The sequence below is a fragment of the Squalius cephalus genome (assembly GCF_949319135.1).
Source record: "Squalius cephalus genome assembly, chromosome: 2".
Taxonomy (NCBI): Eukaryota; Metazoa; Chordata; class Actinopteri; order Cypriniformes; family Leuciscidae; genus Squalius; species Squalius cephalus.
The window spans coordinates 63,922,900-63,942,899 of record NC_137123.1 but is presented as its reverse complement, the minus strand read 5'-3'; the positions used below and the strand labels follow the sequence as shown (position 1 = coordinate 63,942,899).

The 20,000-nt window shown below is 43.9% G+C and overlaps 1 protein-coding gene across 1 annotated transcript in view; it reads right to left on the bottom strand.

Annotated features, from left to right (window-relative positions):
* The window catches only part of gas6 (growth arrest-specific 6), a 31,691-nt gene that overhangs the window by 8,039 nt on the left and 3,652 nt on the right, over nt 1-20,000 (bottom strand). Inside the window, exons 5-13 of the mRNA XM_079864024.1 lie at nt 18,107-18,229; nt 15,856-15,975; nt 14,773-14,898; nt 8,480-8,601; nt 6,536-6,654; nt 6,127-6,316; nt 5,050-5,214; nt 3,298-3,466; nt 2,869-3,011 (exon numbers count right to left, since the gene is read on the bottom strand). Of these exons, the coding sequence (XP_079720150.1) occupies nt 2,869-3,011; nt 3,298-3,466; nt 5,050-5,214; nt 6,127-6,316; nt 6,536-6,654; nt 8,480-8,601; nt 14,773-14,898; nt 15,856-15,975; nt 18,107-18,229 (1,277 nt within the window). The remainder of the gene's footprint in view (nt 1-2,868; nt 3,012-3,297; nt 3,467-5,049; nt 5,215-6,126; nt 6,317-6,535; nt 6,655-8,479; nt 8,602-14,772; nt 14,899-15,855; nt 15,976-18,106; nt 18,230-20,000) is intronic.

The window sequence follows — 20,000 nt, the reverse complement described above, 5'->3', positions numbered from 1 at the left end:
ACTCTCACACACACTCTCACTCACTCTCACTCTCTCACACTCACTCACTCTCACACTCACTCTCACTCTCACACTCACTCACACTCTCACTCACACTCACTCTCACACACACTCACACTCTCACTCACACTCACTCTCACACACACTCTCACTCACTCTCACAAATTTTCAAATTCAAATTCAAAATGAGCTTTATTAGCATGACTGTGTAACACAATGTTGCCAAAGCATCAACATATTATATATAAATAATAAAACAAATAAAACATATATGTATAGATCATGTCATATGTAGCATAGTAAATATAAATAAATAGATAAATAAACACAATTTATCCTAATAAATGAATAAATACAGTGGGTCTCTCTAGAGAATTAGCTGACTCTGGCGTTGTGAATAGCTAACACATATTTAGCCGCTAGTGCAGCTGTACTATCATCTTCTCCCAGTAAGAAGAACATTTTCTCAGTGTCACTCAGTTCAAAGAATGATGGAATCAAGATTTCAAATCTGGGCAGAAAGGTTTCTCTTATACTGGAGTATTTAGAGCAGAAGAGCAGAAAGTGTTCCTCATCCTCGATGTGCTGTAGATCACAGTGTCTACAGATCCTCTGCTCTCTCTCTGTCCATGTTAGTCTACGTCTTCCTCTCTCTATCTCTAGATCATGGTCACTTAATCTGTATTTGGAGAGGATTTGTCTTTCTTTAAAATGTTTAATAAATAGATAACTGGCCAATTTAGTGGTTCTATTGAGGGTCGAGTAACATTGGAGTTTATTCTGGAGGGCAAAATGTGCTTTTAGTGATTCATCATGGGTGTCTTTTAGATGTTTGTGGATTTGGTTAATGATAGGTTTGGGGTTGATGGGGAGTATAGTCTGATGGACGAGTTGGAGAGCGAGTGTGTTCAGAGGATGAGGTTCTGCTGAGCTTTCATTGGCGAGGAGGGCTTTATATTGCACTGACTCTGGGTCAGACTGATGGAGATGATGCCAGAACTGAACACATCTCTTCTGGATCTCGATGTTCAGCGGGTACAGGCCCAGCTCAGCCCTGCAGGCGGCAGTGGACGTGTTTCTGTGAACCCCGAGAATATTTTTGCCAATTTCCAATTGTAATTTTTCTACTGATGTTTTATCCCAATTTTTACAATTTTGTACTGGTCCCCAAATTTCACATCCATATAAAATTATTGGTTTTATTATTGAATTATATAATTTTATCCAGGTTTTAATGGGTAATTTTAAGTGTCCACATCGTGACTTTATAGCATAGAAAGCCCTCCGAGCCTTTTCACCGAGTGTTTTCACAGCCAGACCGAAGCGTCCCGAAGCGCTGATGTCGATGCCCAGATAGCTGTAGCTAGAGCTGTGCACACACACACACACACACACACACACACACACACACACACACACACACACACACACACACACACACACACACTCACACACACACAGATAGCTGTAGCTAGAGCTGTGCTGCAGGACATGGCCTTTATACAGGAACTGGTGTTTGTGTCCCTGAGATCGGGCTTTCTTCTGGAACACCATGACTCTGGTTTTGTCCAGATTGACTGTCAGGGCCCAGTCGTGACAGTATTGTCCCAGCAGGGACAGGCTCTGCTGAAGGCCCTCAGGTGTGCGGGACAGCAGGACCAGGTCATCCGCGTACAGCAGACATCTGACCTCTGACCCCTGTAGAGTGAGGCCGGGCGCAGTAGAGCTCTCTAGCACTGACGCCAGATCATTGATGTAGATGTTGAATAGAGTCGGGCTCAGACTGCAGCCCTGCCTCACTCCACGGCCCTGCTGGAAGAACACACACACACACACACACACACACACACACACACACTCACACACACTCCACGGCCCTGCTGGAAGAACGCGGTTCTGTGGTTACCGATCTTCACCGCACTTTTGCTGTTGGTGTACAGAGATTTTATAATGTCAAATGTTTTTCCGCCGATGCCAATTTGTAGGATTTTGTACAATAGACCATCATGCCAAATTGAATCAAATGCTTTTTTAAAGTCTACAAAACATGCAAATATTTTCCTTTGTTTGTCGTTGATGTTCTTGTTGATTAGAGTGTGGAGAGAATAGATGTGGTCGGATGTGCGGTGTTTTGGTAAAAAGCCAATCTGTGCTTTATTTAAGATGTTGTGTGCTGAGATGTGTGAGACGATGCGTGTGTTGATGATACTGCAGAACAGTTTTCCCAACACACTGCCCACACTTATCCCGCGGTAGTTATTGGGGTCGAATAACTCTCACTCTCTCACACACACTCACACTCACTCTCACACTCACTCACACTCTCACTCACACTCACTCTCACACACACTCTCACTCACTCTCACTCTCTCACACACACTCACTCTCACACACTCACACTCACTCTCACACTCACTCACACTCTCACTCACACTCACTCTCACACACACTCTCACTCACTCTCACTCTCTCACACTCACTCACTCTCACTCACACTCACTCTCTCACACTCACTCTCTCACACTCACTCTCACTCACTCACACTCTCACTCACACTCACTCTCTCACTCTCTCACACTCACTCTCACACACACACTCTCTCTCTCTCACACACACACACACACACACACACACACACACACACTCACACTCACTCTCACACTCACACTCACACTCACACTCACACTCACTCACTCTCTCTCACACACACACACACACACACACACACACACACACACACACACACACACACACTCACACTCACTCTCACACTCACACTCACACTCACACTCACACTCACTCACTCTCACTCACTCTCACTCACTCACACTCACACTCACTCTCACTCTCACTCTCACACACACACACCTCAGTCCACTTAAGTGTCCCGGGATGATAGTCTGACAGAGAGATGGAGAACGGGACTTGATCCTGACGGACCAGAGCGAACAGGACCCCGTTAGAGGAGGCGGGACGCAGGGTCACATGCACACGGAGTGTCTGATCGTCTCCTACGGGAAGCAGAGCGATTATCATTAACTAAAACTATTATAAAAAAAAACTATTTACAAAAAAACTGTTAACTGTAATTTTCAATTTAATCAATGTTAACAAATGGAACCTAATTGTAAAGTGTTACCACAAAAACTACTAAAAGTGACAAAAGCACATACAAATTACTAAAACGAAAACTGAAAATATAAAATTGAATGAATTTGAAATATGAATAAACACTACAGTAGTACATAAATCAGACTGAGAGCGCCCTGACACACACACACACACACACACACACACCGTGGCTGTGGTTGAAGTATGCGAAGCCGTGTCCGGGGTAGAAGGCGCTGTGGTCCTCGACAGCGTAACACTGCATGCGCTCGTTATTCCGGATGGTTTCCTGAATGGACGTGTCCTCACCAGTTAACCAGCGCCAGTCCTTCATACAACCGTCCAGTCGAGGGTTAACCTGCGATCATCAACACACACACACACACACACACACAAGTTAACCAGCGCCAGTCCTTCATACAACCGTCCAGTCGAGGGTTAACCTGCGATCATCAACACACACACACACACACACACACACACACACACACACACACACACACACACACACACACACACACACACACACACACACACACAAGTTAACCAGCGCCAGTCCTTCATACAACCGTCCAGTCGAGGGTTAACCTGTGATCATCAACACACACACACACACACACACACACACACACACACACACACAAGTTAACCAGCGCCAGTCCTTCATACAACCGTCCAGTCGAGGGTTAACCTGCGATCATCAACACACACACACACACACACACACACAAGTTAACCAGCGCCAGTCCTTCATACAACCGTCCAGTCGAGGGTTAACCTGCGATCATCAACAAACACACACACACACACAAGTTAACCAGCGCCAGTCCTTCATACAACCGTCCAGTCGAGGGTTAACCTGCGATCATCAACACACACACACACACACACACACACACACACACACACACACACACACACACACAAGTTAACCAGCGCCAGTCCTTCATACAACCGTCCAGTCGAGGGTTAACCTGTGATCATCAACACACACACACACACACACACACACACACACACACACACACACACAAGTTAACCAGCGCCAGTCCTTCATACAACCGTCCAGTCGAGGGTTAACCTGCGATCATCAACACACACACACACACACACACACAAGTTAACCAGCGCCAGTCCTTCATACAACCGTCCAGTCGAGGGTTAACCTGCGATCATCAACACACACACACACACACACACACACACACACACACACACACACACACAAGTTAACCAGCGCCAGTCCTTCATACAACCGTCCAGTCGAGGGTTAACCTGTGATCATCAACACACACACACACACACACACACACACACACACACACACACACACACACACACACACACACACACACACACAAGTTAACCAGAGCCAGTCCTTCATACAACCGTCCAGTTGAGGGCACACACACACACACACACACACAACAGTTAACCAGCGCCAGTCGAGGGTTAACCTGCGATCAACACACACACACACACACACACACACACACACACACACACACACACACACCAGTTAACCAGCGCCAGTCCTTTATACAGCCATCCAGTCATGGGTTAATCTCCTATCAACACACACACACACACACACCAGTTAACTAGACTGATTTGAGACTAATATGAGACTGATGCGAGACCAATGAGAGACTGATGAAACATTATAGACTAGTGAGAGAATGTGAGACGTATGTAAAACTAATATGAGACTGATGTGAGATGAATGAGAGACTGATGTAAATAAATAATAATCAAATGATACCAGATTAGAACCTGAAATCAAATTGTCAACAACAGAACATACAATAGACACATTTAAAACACAAACACACAAAATAAAAGATGTACAGTAGCATGTACAGTAGTTGCGATCACGTATCAGCAGGTTTGGTCAGTGTACAGTCACAGTTTTCACTCGTGTGTAAGTCGCCCGTGTCTCACCCTGCTGACCAGCCCGTCGTCTCTGAAGGGAATGCCTCCCACCGTCAGGTTGAGCTCATGCATGCCTTTATTCATCGTGAACAGATCCCCGTTCACTGCGATCTTCATCACCGCCTCCCTGTCAATCTTGATGACGAGACTCCGCCCCTGCTCCTCCACTGAGATCTGGGACACACACACACACGCACACACACACACGAACACACACACACACACACACACACACACACACACACACACACACGTACACACACACACACACACACACACACACACACACACACACACACACACACACACACACACACACACACACACACACACACACACACCACAAGAGGCTTTATCAAGGGAAAGTTTGGTGTGTCACATCAAGCACACAATTTTAAACTTTGAAGAGTTGCTATAAACAGCTTTCAGCAGATTTACTTTACTTTTGAACAATCCCTCGTGTGACGATTAATGTCATGAATTTATTAGTTTAGAAATTTCTGCGCCAATTTAAAATCTTTTCAAATGAAGACTTTTTAAGAACTGCAGAAACCCTGAAAAAGTGATTTAAAGTCTTTAATGATGTGATGCTGTTTTTTTTCCTGGATCTATTAATATACTAACAAAAACATTATTAATGCAGTTCACGCAGACAATGACTAGAATAAGTGTTATTTTAGTATAATTGGGATATATTATAGTTATTCATATTTTGAATTACAATTTATATTTTCTGTTTTCATTTTTTACATTTTATTGGAAGTCATTTTAAATATGACTATATTTTTTTATTTTTTTTTTTATTTCACTTTAAGTTTTTTTTAGCACATCAATGTTAAACTAAATGAAAATGAGAAATGTTGCAACTAGCTGAAATATAATTAATTATTTATTTTATTTTATTCAGTTAAGGTTTTATTTTCTTTCAAGTAACGAAAATGTTTTAGTTTCAGTTATAATAACAACCCTGACTATAATACATGTTTTTAATTTCGAAATAAAAATTCATGTTGACATTTATTGGACGGAAACACAGCTAGTGTGTGAACCTGTGTTTCAGTCGTGACCCCTGCAGTGACCTCTGACCTTATGCCACTGTCCGTCATTGACCTGCGGGCCGCTGCTCGTCACTCGACTCACGGCTCCGTATTTCAGCTGCAGCTCCAGTTTCCCATGATGCACCACCAGAACAATCCAGGAGCTGTTCAAGTGTCCGCCGGCGAAGAAGATCACGCCCTCGGGGTCGAAGGTCCTGAGGTCAAACTCCGCCGTGAATCTGAGGGGAAACAGCCACTGAAATAATGCATGTTCACTAGTGATGTGTCGGTCATGAACGAACGAATCTTTAATATCGATAAAATCGATTCAAGAGAGAATTGCGATGCATTCGTAAAAAATTGCATGATTCACGATGCATCGATTTATCGTCCCAGCTCTGATGTTTGCGTGTCTCAGATCATGTGACCCCGTGCATCATGTGATCATCTGTGCTCACCCGGTCTGGACCCTGCGCCGGAAGCGTAATCTGACCACAGGAATCCCGCTGAACATGCGTCCGAGATACAGCGAGCGCGAGTTCCTCCTCATGTCCTGCGGCAGATGAAGCTCGATGGTCTTCAGAAACACACAGAGAGGAAGAAGATCAAAATATATGCAAATAATCAAACTCAGGATTTGAGCAAAAACTATCGCCATATTGCGCCCTTGTTTTCAGGCTCTACTAGAACAGGTTTTCCTGCTGTGATGTTGATTATTCTCCTCATATTCTCCATTGTTGCGGCTCCTCTCTTCCCAGTCTGTCAGTAACGCTCTGTTTACTTCCTGTCTCTATGAAGCCCCTCCTTCTGAAAAGCACACTGTGCTCTGATTGGTCGGCTGGAGCAGTGTGTTGTGATTGGTCGAGCGCTTCGAGTGTGTTTGGGAAATGTCCCGCCCCTTTCCATAACCGGCAGTTTAACACAATACTAACTAACTCAACCAGGCCCCGCCCCTTTATTCTGCGCATTAATTATTATAATGAGGAATATTGTGACGTGTTCGTTCCCGGAAGAAACTCAAGACTACAATGGAGGCGTTTCAGGAGTTCAGAAACACTGACACTGATATAGAGAAGAACTTTCTCTATAGAGAATAAAGTTGATCCAGAATCAAAAAAACAGAATTATTATGAGTTATCAGTTATGATGGTTAAAATGCAGGAGTGGCAAAACTAGTCCAGTCTGACATGATCGAGACTCTGATTCAATTCTGAGAAACGCGTGAAGAAACACTGATACTAAAATCATAAATGAAACTTAAAGTCATTTTCAAAAGACAGAAGTGAAAGTAAAACTATTTCATCACCAGTTTAAAGTGAAAGATAAAACTGAAACTTAACATTCAAAATGAAACAGAACTCTTTAATCCTTCGAGGGTGTAAAGACGCGAAACTGAGTTTGTTCTATCAGAATACAGCAACACATCTGAAAGAATATGAAATATGAAGCTTATGATCAGACTGACTTTCTATCCTTCATATATGTTTATGTGTGTATGCATATTTATTTGTCCAAGACGCCACAAGGACATTCTGGGATTTAATATCTATTTTAAACATGGAAATAAAGCTTTAGAATTTTAAACAATTTAAAAAGAAACATTATGATGCAAATAATAATAATAAATGCTCTAATTCTGTGTGACTAATCAAATGTAAATGTAAAGACCCCGATATACTCGTGTCATTTTGAATAAAATCAGGCCAAAATGAAATTCATATGGAGTTCGTTTCAGGAGTCTGACAAGTTACAGCTGGAAAAGTTTGCTCCGGCAGGGAAACTCCTCTGAGCTCCTATTGGTCAGTGTGCTGATGATGTAATTAGGTGGGTGTGGCTCTGAGGCTCCGCCTTCTTTGAGGTGTCGAGGTCAGACAAACATGAACACACTGAGTATATCAGGGCCTTTAGTAAACGAGCATCACTGATCATGTGAATCTGCACAGATGAGAGACTGATATAAATATCCCATCCATGACAGTTTATAGATCCGTGTGTGTGTGTGAGTGTGTGTGTGTGTGTGTGTGTGTGTGTGTGTGTGTGTGTGTGTGTGTGTGTGTGTTTGTGTGTATGTGTGTTTGTGTGTGTGTGTGTGTGTGTGTGTGTGTGTGTGTGTGTGTGTGTGTGAGTGTGTGTGTGTGTGTGTGTGTGTGTGTGTGTGTGTGTGTTTGTGTGAGTGTTTGTGTGTGTGTGTGTGTGTGTGTGTGTGTGTGAGAGAGTGTGTGTGTGTGTGTGTGTGTGTGTTTGTGTGTGTGTTTGTGTGTGTGTGTGTGTGTGTGTGTGTGTGTGTGTGTGTGTGTGTGTGTGTGTGTGTGTGTGTGTGTGAGTGTGTGTGTGTGTGTGTATGTGTGTGTGTGTGTGTGTGTGTGTGTGTATGTGTGTGTGTATGTGTGTGTGTGTGTCACCTCACAGCTCCGGAAATCTGGCCCCAGTCTTTTCCCCTGCCGTCCATCACAGTAGCAACGGAAACTTCCCGGCGTGTTCACACACTCCTCCTCACACACATGCGTCTCACACTCGTCCACGTCTGACGGGAAAAACGGAAAATTCCCATTTTTAACTCTCATTTATAAACCATAATCTGGAATAAATGAGTTTAACTCTTGACCAGCTCTATGTGTCTTTAATGAGTCAACAGGAAGTGGCCTAAAGTGAAACACACACATTATATAATCCTCTTCCTCTTGTTTTGGATGATGAAAGATGCTCAAATGGCCTGAACACAAATAAGCAGCATGAATTTCCCTGGTAGGAAACTAAAGTGGATCTGGGGTTACGTAACCTGCACACGCTTCCCCTCAACACTGATGACTGGGGGAAAGTCACAAAAACAGATGAATGTGGGATAATGAGACTGAACATCCCGTACTGAGACTGAGAGACATTTAAACAAGTTCAGAGATGAAGGTCAGGATGAACGTTATGATGAAATGATCCGTTCCTTCAGACTGCTGCATGACGCTCATTCTTTTATACAACCGTTCGGTGAATTAGATGTTAATATTGTGGTATATTTTAGACACAATATTGTCTGATTTTGCTCGTTTGCTAACAAAAATATTACCTATAAAGCCAAGAGCAGAACTGAACACACAGCAGCGATTCATTTCCAAATGAATCTGTGTTTTGAATGAATCGGGTGATTGATTCAATGACTCATTCATAAAGAGAGACATTTATCTGAATGTATCAGCCGTATGAAAGAATCAAATGAATGAATGACTCAATTACATTTACCGCAAGCTTAGATTCTTAAATAAATAATGTCATTAAAATTTATTTAAAAAAAAAAATTACAGGGAAATTCTTTAAAGTCGTTTAAAAAATGTTACTTTGTTTCTTTTGCGGAACATAAAAGAAGATATTTTGAAACATTTTGGCAACTGTTTTGGTTACTATTGATCTTCTTTTATGTTCCACAAGTGAAAGAAAGTCATTCAAATTTGAAAAAATTATGGTTGTTGTAACAAGTTTATGTGTAATAAATTCTATGTTGAATCAAATAAAATATTTATTTCTAAACCTTCTTCTTTCTAAACACAATAATGACTTTAAAATATATTTTGGGATAATTTTTGGTGCGATTAAATAGATTAATCGGCACATCATGCTATTAATTAGATTAACATGCGCTGTAACGTCCTGTAAATGCACCTGCGCGGTAACGTCCTGTAAACGCGGTAACGTCCTGTAAACGCGGTAACGTCCTGTAAACGCACCTGTGTCCTGTAAACACACCTGCGCTGTAACTCCCTGTAAACGCACCTGCGCGGTAACGTCCTGTAAACGCGGTAACGTCCTGTAAACGCGGTAACGTCCTGTAAACGCACCTGTGTCCTGTAAACACACCTGCGCTGTAACTCCCTGTAAACGCACCTGCGCGGTAACCTCCTGTAAACGCGGTAACCTCCTGTAAACGCGGTAACGTCCTGTAAACGCACCTGTGTCCTGTAAACACACCTGCGCTGTAACTCCCTGTAAACGCACCTGCACGGTAACGTCCTGTAAACGCGGTAACGTCCTGTAAACGCGGTAACGTCCTGTAAACGCACCTGTGTCCTGTAAACACACCTGCGCTGTAACTCCCTGTAAACGCACCTGTGTCCTGTAAACACACCTGCGCTGTAACTCCCTGTAAACGCACCTGCGCGGTAACGTACTGTAAACGCGGTAACCTCCTGTAAACGCACCTGTGTCCTGTAAACACACCTGCACTTAGGCCTGTCACGATAACAAATTTTGCTGGACGATAAATTGTCCAAGAAATTATCGCGATAAACGATAATATTGTCGTTCTGAGACCATTTTCATTTAATATAATTATAATGGCATAATAATGCAGGTACACCTTTTCAACATTCAACATTGAAAACGGAAAACATTTTAAATATCCCAAAAAATGAACAAAACAACCAAAAACAATAAAAGCAATGGACTCTTAGTGTCTGTTAACAAAATAAATGTCTGTTAATAAATAAAATGGATGTAAACAAAATTGCACTTCAAAAAATATTAAACATTAGGCTTTAGACATTAGGCATAAATAGTGATACATTCCATAACAGGCAAAACTTCCGGTTAGGACCTTTGTAAACAAATTAAAAAAAGCCTCAACAAGCCATATCACACCATTCTGCACTGTCCTCCTGTTACTTTGTCAAGTGATTGTGTACTGTCGGGAAGACGGAGACGCACTTTATTGCGTGTATGCTACGCACTGAAAATACTTGGTTAGGATTAGGGGTGAGGAGTGCGTATTACACCCCATAAAGAGCGTATCATATGCACGCAAAAACTATTTTTGGCGTATAAATGGCACGAGAAATAACATTCGTGGTATAGATACGCATTTTCATGTGATCGGGTTCGCTGTCGCAACTCACAACTAGCGTCTTCTCTCTCTCCCGGCAGTAGCCGCAAACAGTCCTGCCGGCGCTTTCCCATACGTGACTGACAAGCGCCGCGCGCCGCCTCCCCACACAAAGACCATGCAACTGACAAGAGACGAAGAGAGTTCACTCCTCCTATACGCTAAAGAACCGAGAGTGGTAATCCAGTCTCTTTGGTAGAGAGAGAGAGACGAGGAAAACAAACAAGCATGCAAATGGAATTATCGCGGCCGGAAAAAATGATCGAGCTCATTTTTTTTTATCGTGCGATTAATTGACTTATCGACTATCGCGACAGGCCTACCTGCACTGTAACTCCCTGTAAATGCACCTGCGCAGTAACGTACTGTAAACGCACCTGCGCGGTAACGTACTGTAAACGCACCTCCGCTGTAACTCCCTGTAAACGCACCTGCGCGGTAACGTACTGTAAACGCACCTGCGCAGTAACGTACTGTAAACGCACCTGCGCGGTAACGTACTGCAAATGCGGTAACCTCCTGTAAACACACCTGTGTCCTGTAAACACACCTCCGCTGTAACTCCCTGTAAACGCACCTGCGCGGTAATGTACTGTAAACGCACCTCCGCTGTAACTCCCTGTAAATGCACCTGCGCGGTAATGTACTGTAAACGCACCTGCGCTGTAACGTCCTGTAAACGCACCTCCGCTGTAACTCCCTGTAAACGCACCTGCGCGGTAACGTCCTGTAAACGCACCTCCGCTGTAACTCCCTGTAAACGCACCTGCGCGGTAACGTACTGTAAACGCACCTCCGCTGTAACTCCCTGTAAACGCACCTGCGCGGTAACGTCCTGTAAACGCACCTCCGCTGTAACTCCCTGTAAACGCACCTGCGCGGTAACGTACTGTAAACGCACCTCCGCTGTAACTCCCTGTAAACGCACCTGCGCGGTAATGTACTGTAAACGCACCTGCGCTGTAACTTCCTGTAAACGCACCTCCGCTGTAACTCCCTGTAAACGCACCTGCGCGGTAATGTACTGTAAACGCACCTGCGCTGTAACGTCCTGTAAACGCACCTCCGCTGTAACTCCCTGTAAACGCACCTGCGCGGTAACGTACTGTAAATGCGGTAACCTCCTGTAAACACACCTGTGTCCTGTAACGTCCTGTAAACGCACCTGCGCTGTAACTCCCTGTAAACGCGGTAACGTCCTGTAAACGCACCTGCGCTGTAATGTACTGTAAACGCACCTGCGCTGTAACTTCCTGTAAACGCACCTCCGCTGTAACTCCCTGTAAACGCACCTGCGCGGTAATGTACTGTAAACGCACCTGCGCTGTAACTTCCTGTAAACGCACCTCCGCTGTAACTCCCTGTAAACGCACCTGCGCGGTAATGTACTGTAAACGCACCTGCGCTGTAACGTCCTGTAAACGCACCTCCGCTGTAACTCCCTGTAAACGCACCTGCGCGGTAACGTACTGTAAACGCGGTAACCTCCTGTAAACACACCTGTGTCCTGTAACGTCCTGTAAACGCACCTGCGCTGTAACTCCCTGTAAACGCGGTAACGTCCTGTAAACGCACCTGCGCTGTAACGTCCTGTAAACGCACCTCCGCTGTAACTCCCTGTAAACGCACCTGCGCAGTAACGTACTGTAAACGCACCTGCGCGGTAACGTACTGTAAATGCGGTAATGTCCTGTAAACGCACCTGCGCTGTAACTCCCTGTAAACGCGGTAACGTCCTGTAAACGCACCTGCGCTGTAACTCCCTGTAAACGCACATGCGCGGTAATGTACTGTAAACGCACCTGCGCGGTAACGTACTGTAAATGCAGTAACCTCCTGTAAACACACCTGTGTCCTGTAAACACACCTAAATGTACCTGCGCGGTAATGTACTGTAAACGCACCTGCGCTGTAACGTCCTGTAAACGCACCTCTGCAGTAACTCCCTGTAAACGCACCTCCGCTGTAAAGTCCTGTAAACGCACCTGCGCGGTAACCTCCTGTAAACGCACCTGCGCTGTAATGCCCTGTAAACACACCTCCGCTGTAACGTCCTGTAAACGCACCTCCGCTGTAACTCCCTGTAAACGCACCTCCGCTGTAACTCCCTGTAAACGCACCTGCGCGGTAACGTACTGTAAACGCGGTAACCTCCTGTAAACGCACCTCCGCTGTAAAGTCCTGTAAACGCACCTGCGCGGTAACCTCCTGTAAACGCACCTGCGCTGTAATGCCCTGTAAACACACCTCCGCTGTAACTCCCTGTAAACGCACCTGCGCGGTAATGTACTGTAAACGCACCTCCACTGTAACTCCCTGTAAACGCACCTGTGCGGTAATGTACTGTAAACGCACCTGAGTGGTAATGTACTGTAAACGCACCTCCACTGAAACTCCCTGTAAATGCACCTGCGCGGTAATGTACTGTAAACGCACCTGCGCTGTAACGTCCTGTAAACGCACCTCCGCTGTAACTCCCTGTAAACGCACCTGCGCGGTAATGTACTGTAAACGCACCTCCACTGTAACTCCCTGTAAACGCACCTGTGCGGTAATGTACTGTAAACGCACCTGCGTGGTAATGTACTGTAAACGCACCTCCACTGAAACTCCCTGTAAATGCACCTGCGCGGTAATGTACTGTAAACGCACCTGCGCTGTAACGTCCTGTAAACGCACCTCTGCAGTAACTCCCTGTAAACGCACCTGCGCGGTAATGTACTGTAAACGCACCTCCGCTGTAACTCCCTGTAAACGCACCTGCGCGGTAATGTACTGTAAACGCACCTGCGCGGTAACGTACTGTAAACGCGGTAACCTCCTGTAAACGCACATGTGTCCTGTAACGTCCTGTAAATGCACCTGCGCTGTAACTCCCTGTAAACGCTGTAACGTACTGTAAACGCACCTGCGCGGTAACGTACTGTAAATGCGGTAACCTCCTGTAAACACACCTGTGTCCTGTAAACACACCTCCGCTGTAACTCCCTGTAAACACACCTGTGTCCTGTAAACGCACCTGCGCTGTAACGTCCTGTAAACACACCTGTGTCCTGTAAACGAACCTGCGCGGTAACGCCCTGTAAACACACCTGTGTCCTGTAAACGCACCTGCGCTGTAACGTCCTGTAAACACACCTGTGTCCTGTAAACGAACCTGCGCGGTAACGCCCTGTAAACAAACCTGCGCTGTAACTCCCTGTAGACGCACCTGCGCTGTAACGTCCTGTAAACGCACCTGTGTCCTGTAAACACACCTGTGTCCTGTAAACGAACCTGCGCGGTAATGCCCTGTAAACGCACCTTTGCGGTAACGTCCTGTAAACGCACCTGTGTCCTGTAAACGCACCTGTGTCCTGTAAACGCACCTGCGCGGTAACGTACTGTAAACGCGGTAACCTCCTGTAAACGCACCTCCGCTGTAAAGTCCTGTAAACGCACCTGAGCGGTAACCTCCTGTAAACGCACCTCCGCTGTAACGTCCTGTAAAAGCGGTAACCTCCTGTAAACGCACCTGCGCTGTAATGCCCTGTAAACACACCTCCGCTGTAACTCCCTGTAAACGTGGTAACGTCCTGTAAAAGCACCTCCGCTGTAACTCCCAGTAAATGCGGTAACGTCCTGTAAACGCACCTGTGTCCTGTAAACGCACCTGCGCGGTAACGTACTGTAAACGCACCTGCGCGGTAACGCCCTGTAAACACACCTCCGCTGTAACTCCCTATAAACGCACCTGCGCGGTAATGTACTGTAAACGCACCTGCACTGTAACCTCCTCCTGTAAACGCTGTAATCTCCTGTAAACACGGTAATCTCCTGTAAACGCACCTGTGCAGCTCCTGCTGAGGTTGTCGTAGACGAAGCCCTCGTCACACAGGCAGTCGTAGCTCCCGATGAGGTTGGAGCAGCGCGCGCTTCCACACACATCTGGAGTCTCCACACACTCGTTCACATCTGTGAGGGAAACCAGGATTGCAAATTATAAACTTCATTGAAAGTCAGTCAGAACTGCGAGGTAAAAAAATCACAAGTACCTTATTTATTTTTTTATATATGGCAGAAACAAGCTTCCATAAGAAAGTGTAATTTCATTAAAAAGTTTAGAGAATTTAAAAAAATAATAAAACAATCCTAAAAATAGGATTAAATAAAAAATAAAAAATAAAATAGTGGCGTCAAATCAATCAATCGCCATTATTCGCATCTAACATAAAATATGTTATATATATGTGTGTGTGTATATGTATGTGAGTGTCTGTGTGTGTGAGTGTGAGTGTGAGTGTAAGTGTGAGTGAGTGTGTGTGATTGTAAGTGTGAGTGAGTGTATGTGTGTGTGTGTGTGTGTGTGTGTGAGTGAGTGAGTGTGTGTGTGAGTGTATGTGTGTGTGTGTGTGTGTGTGTGTGTGAGTGAGTGAGTGAGTGTGTGTGTGTGAGTGTGTGTGTGTGTGTGTGTGTGTGTGTGTGTGTGTGTGTGAGTGAGTGAGTGAGTGAGTGAGTGAGTGAGTGTGAGTGTAAGTGTGAGTGAGTGAGTGTGTGTGTGTGTGTGTGTGTGTGTTTTATATTAGATGTGATTATTAATCTTGATTAATCGATTTGACAACACTAATTAAAATATCTCAAATTAAATATATATTAATTAAAATAAGTTAAAAAATATTTGAGTAAAGATTAAATAATGGTTGCTAGGGTTGTTGACACACTGCTCTGCGGTCGGAAAAAATTATAATGTAACATAACAGAAACTAAACATTTTCCAAATATAATTTTTCACAGAGGACAAAAGGATGGAAACTCCTGCTTACAGTTTGACCTACAGGAACACCTTTTTTTTTTTTGCAATGAAAATATGCAAATCTACAGGAATAATGTGTTCTGTATGTTTGTTTGAACACTGAACCCTTCGTCACTCACCCACACACGCGTGGTGACCCGACAGCCGGTAACCGTGACGACAGGAGCACCGGTAACTGCCCATGGTGTTGCTACACTCGTGCGCACACTCTCCGTTGCCTCTGCTGCACTCGTCCACATCTGCCAATCACAAACACACATGCACACCGTTAGCCAATCAGGAGGAGCTCGGGACTCAGAGCCTGCCGTGTGATTGGATGGAGCGGCGCTGGTGGGCGGAGTCTCGGGAACACAGAGGCTCAGTGTCGGGCAGAAACTGGCCACTCTTTCCTTTGAGCACTCAAACTCTCCAACTCTGCTAACGTGTTGAATATGAAATATGAAACTATACAGTAAAGACGTGAAGAAGTCGGTAATGAATGTGGTTTGATGAGTCACAGAACTAGACTCAAACTCTCCAACTCTGCAAAGGTTTTGAATACGGAATATGAAACCATACAGTATAAAGAAGGTGTTCAGATACTGTCCGCATGTTCATTATCGTTTTGAATAAATTAGTGCTGGGCAATGATTAATCACATCCAAAATAAAAGTTTGTGTTTACATAATGGACGATGACAACACGGTTCTCTCAGGAGCGGCTATATATATATATATAAATTAACTAAATTTATAACTTTTTTACAACCAAAATGAACTTTCTTAAGCTGGACTGTGACGCTATTTTCAGAGCCGGACAGTAACTGAGTACATTTACTTGAGTACAGTACTTAAGTACAATTTTGAGGGATCTGTACTTTACTCGAGTATAATTTTTGGGGAGTACTCATGACTTTACTCAAGTACATTTGAGAGGCAAATATTGTACTCTTTACTCCACTACATTTCTATCCATAACTGTGAGTACCCGTTACTACTTCTTCTAAAAAAAAAAAAAAAAAAAGGAAAAAAGAACCATCTCGGAAACCCTCTCAAATGTGATTGGATTGTGCAGGCGCCACTGATTGGGACAGCCTATCAGCAATCACCTTCAGCTTTCCGCCAAAGTCAACTCCATGGTCAGATTTAGATAAGAGAAGAAACCATGGATGAAAAAATGGATGAAGACGCAGCAGGTCCATCCTGGGAGCGATTTTTTTTTTCCCAGGATGGTAGGGGAAGACTCATGAATATTCATTAGGGAAGTCATCCCTGATTGGTCTTAACCCCAGTGACGGGTAGGTTTAGGGGCGGGGTTATGGAGGTCATAAGAACCCCAGTGACGGGTAGGTTTAGGGCTGGGGTTAGGGGTAGGTCATCAGACCAATCAGGGATGACTTCCCTAATGAATATTCATGAGTCTTCCCCTACCATCCTGGGAAAAAAAATATCGCATCCCGGGAATGTGCCAAGCCGTGGCCCCACCTCGCCAGACTATTTCAATTTTCTGAACAAGTTAATGATCGATTTCGCTTCAAGTGTTTGCTGTGTTTACCAATGTAAGCACTGTGGCAGTAGTAATGCAATATTTAGAAAATGTACTCTTGTACTCTTGATACTCAAGTACTTTTAAAAACAAGTACTTTAGTACTTTTACTTAAGTAGACATCTGACTGTAGTACTTTTACTTGTACTTGAGTAAAATTTAGCAAGGGGTATCTGTACTTTTACTCAAGTAATGTAGCTGTGTACTCTGTCCGCCTCTGGCTATTTTCTTCTAGAAACAAACTCTGTTGCATTATTTTCCTGTTATCACTGTAAAGCTGCTTTGAAACACTCTGTGTTGTAAAAAGTGCTGTATAAATAAATGTGACTTGACTTGACATAATATATATGTGTGTGTGCTGTGTATAATTATTTTGTACAAATAAATACACACACATATGCATGTATATATTTAAGAAATATTTACATACTGTATATATATGTATACATAATTTCTATTAAATATATATATTAATATTTTATATATAAATAACAATTTTTTTTTTAATATATACATGCATGTGTGTGTATTTATATATACAAAATAATTATACACAGTACACACACATATATTATGTAAACACAAACTTTTATTTTGGATGCGATTAATCACGATTAATCGTTGCCCAGCACTATATTATTATTTTTATTATAGTGAAAAAAGGTGCTTTAGATTTTTAAAATGTTCTTCACTAAGAAAATTGGTGCTTTTTAGAACTGATCACTGAAAGGTTCTTCGGGGAACTAGAGATGGTTCTTTTGGCATCACTGGGAAAACCTTTAATAAGCGATTAATCGTTGCCCAGCACTAGAATAAACGAATAAATCCAGTGTCGTGTGTTCGTACCTTTCTGACAGTCGACGCCGCTCCATCCGGTGAAACAGTGGCAGAGGAACTCGCCCTTCTTGTCCTCGCAGCGCACCGTCCCGTAGGGATTGCAGGGGTTCGGGGAACACTGGTCAGGAATATCTGCGGGAGAGAACGGGAAACTCTTTCAGACTCTGCAATGTAATCAGGGTTTGTAATTAACACCCGTCAACAAACGCGTGGCGGGGAACGCTGACGAATCACGAGTGTTGTTATAATGTTTACTCACTTTGCTGGGAAGTTCGTGGAGGACAAATCAGTGCAGATTTAGCGCAAATACTCGTGAGTCGTCATGATATTAAATACAGTATTGCTCATAATCTGCTCATATCTGCTTACTTGAACACACTCGTCACTACAGTACACATAATGACACACTTGTTCATTTGCATTGAAGCAATAGTGAAGATTAAAAAGCATTCGGTGAACAGAAAGACACTGTTATTTTCCAGCATCCTACAGTTTCTGATGTTCTCTGTCCTGTATTGATCATCTAAAACACATTTATGGTGAAGAGGATGAAAGAGGAAGAGAGGAGATGCTGGATGACAGGGTTTAGTTTGAATAAGAAATGAATGTATGAAATCAAAATGTTATAATATATATATATCGTAGATAATCTGGTTATTTTCTTTTCTTTTTCTTTTTTTTGGCTAGTAGAAGTTCTGAATGGCCGATAACTTAAATGTAGTAGCCAAATTGGTCGGTGAGTGAAAAAGTTACGCATGTGACGCATGAAACCATAGACTGTAAGAAAGATATGGACGTGACGTCACCCGTATGTTTCTGAAGAGCATTTCTGAAGCCCAAAGTGGGCGGAGCCGGCCGTCGCCATCTTGGCCGCGCGTCACTCGCGGATAAACGACAATGTGCAGCGAGGCGGATTAGCTGAGGTGACGTGACGCTAACACACAGCAGATAAACGGCTAGTAGTGACATTAGCGGCAATCCACCTGTCACTCAAGTGGCCAAGCCCTTAATTATTCAGAACTTTAAGGCTTAATATAATTTAAACGGATGAGTTACAAAAATATTCACCCCCCTCACAGTCGTCATGAAGGGCAAAATTAGATATATAGACCAAAACCACTTTTTTCACCAGACTGTAAACATGTTTTTCTGCTGTAAAGTTGAGCATTTTAACATGGAGGTTTATGGGATTGAGTCTCTTCTGCAGCCGGCCTCTAGTGGCCAGTGGATGAACTGCAGTTTAACTCCCTTTAGTGTTGGATTGAAGAGAGAGACAGGAAGGTTGACGCTTGCATGAAATCTATTTCTATGCAACAGCTAATGTTAGTTAGCCTCTCTGTTTGTGACATCTGTTTGTTTTTCTTTGTTTGTCACTGAGTAATCATTCACAGTCATGTGACCGCTGAAGGTCAGCTCTGAGAGTCTGTATTTCCATGACTCTGTTTCTGCGTTTACTGACGGTGCATGAAGACGCATCTCTCTCTCTCTCTCTCTCTCTCTCTTTCTCGATCTCTCTCTCTCTCTCTCTCTCTCTATCTCTCTCTCTCTCTCTCTGTCTCTGTCTCAGGGCTTCTGCTGGACACAAACCGACCAATCACAGCGCAGCGCTGCCATCCAATCAGCAGACAGGAGTAAAGCAGGACGAGCCTCCAGCAGACGTCACACACACACCCACCTGCAGTCATCCACACACACACACACACACACACACACACACACACACCTCAAACCTTCACTGATTTACTGATTTACTGACGCGAGGATGACGAGCAGAGAGACGTTCAGATGCAAGATCAAACTCCACACGAGCTCTTTATGAAAATATAAATAATAATAACTCTACAGGAGAAGATTATGCTCCAAACGCACTGCAGCACAACAGACAGAGAGAGAGCGAGAGAGA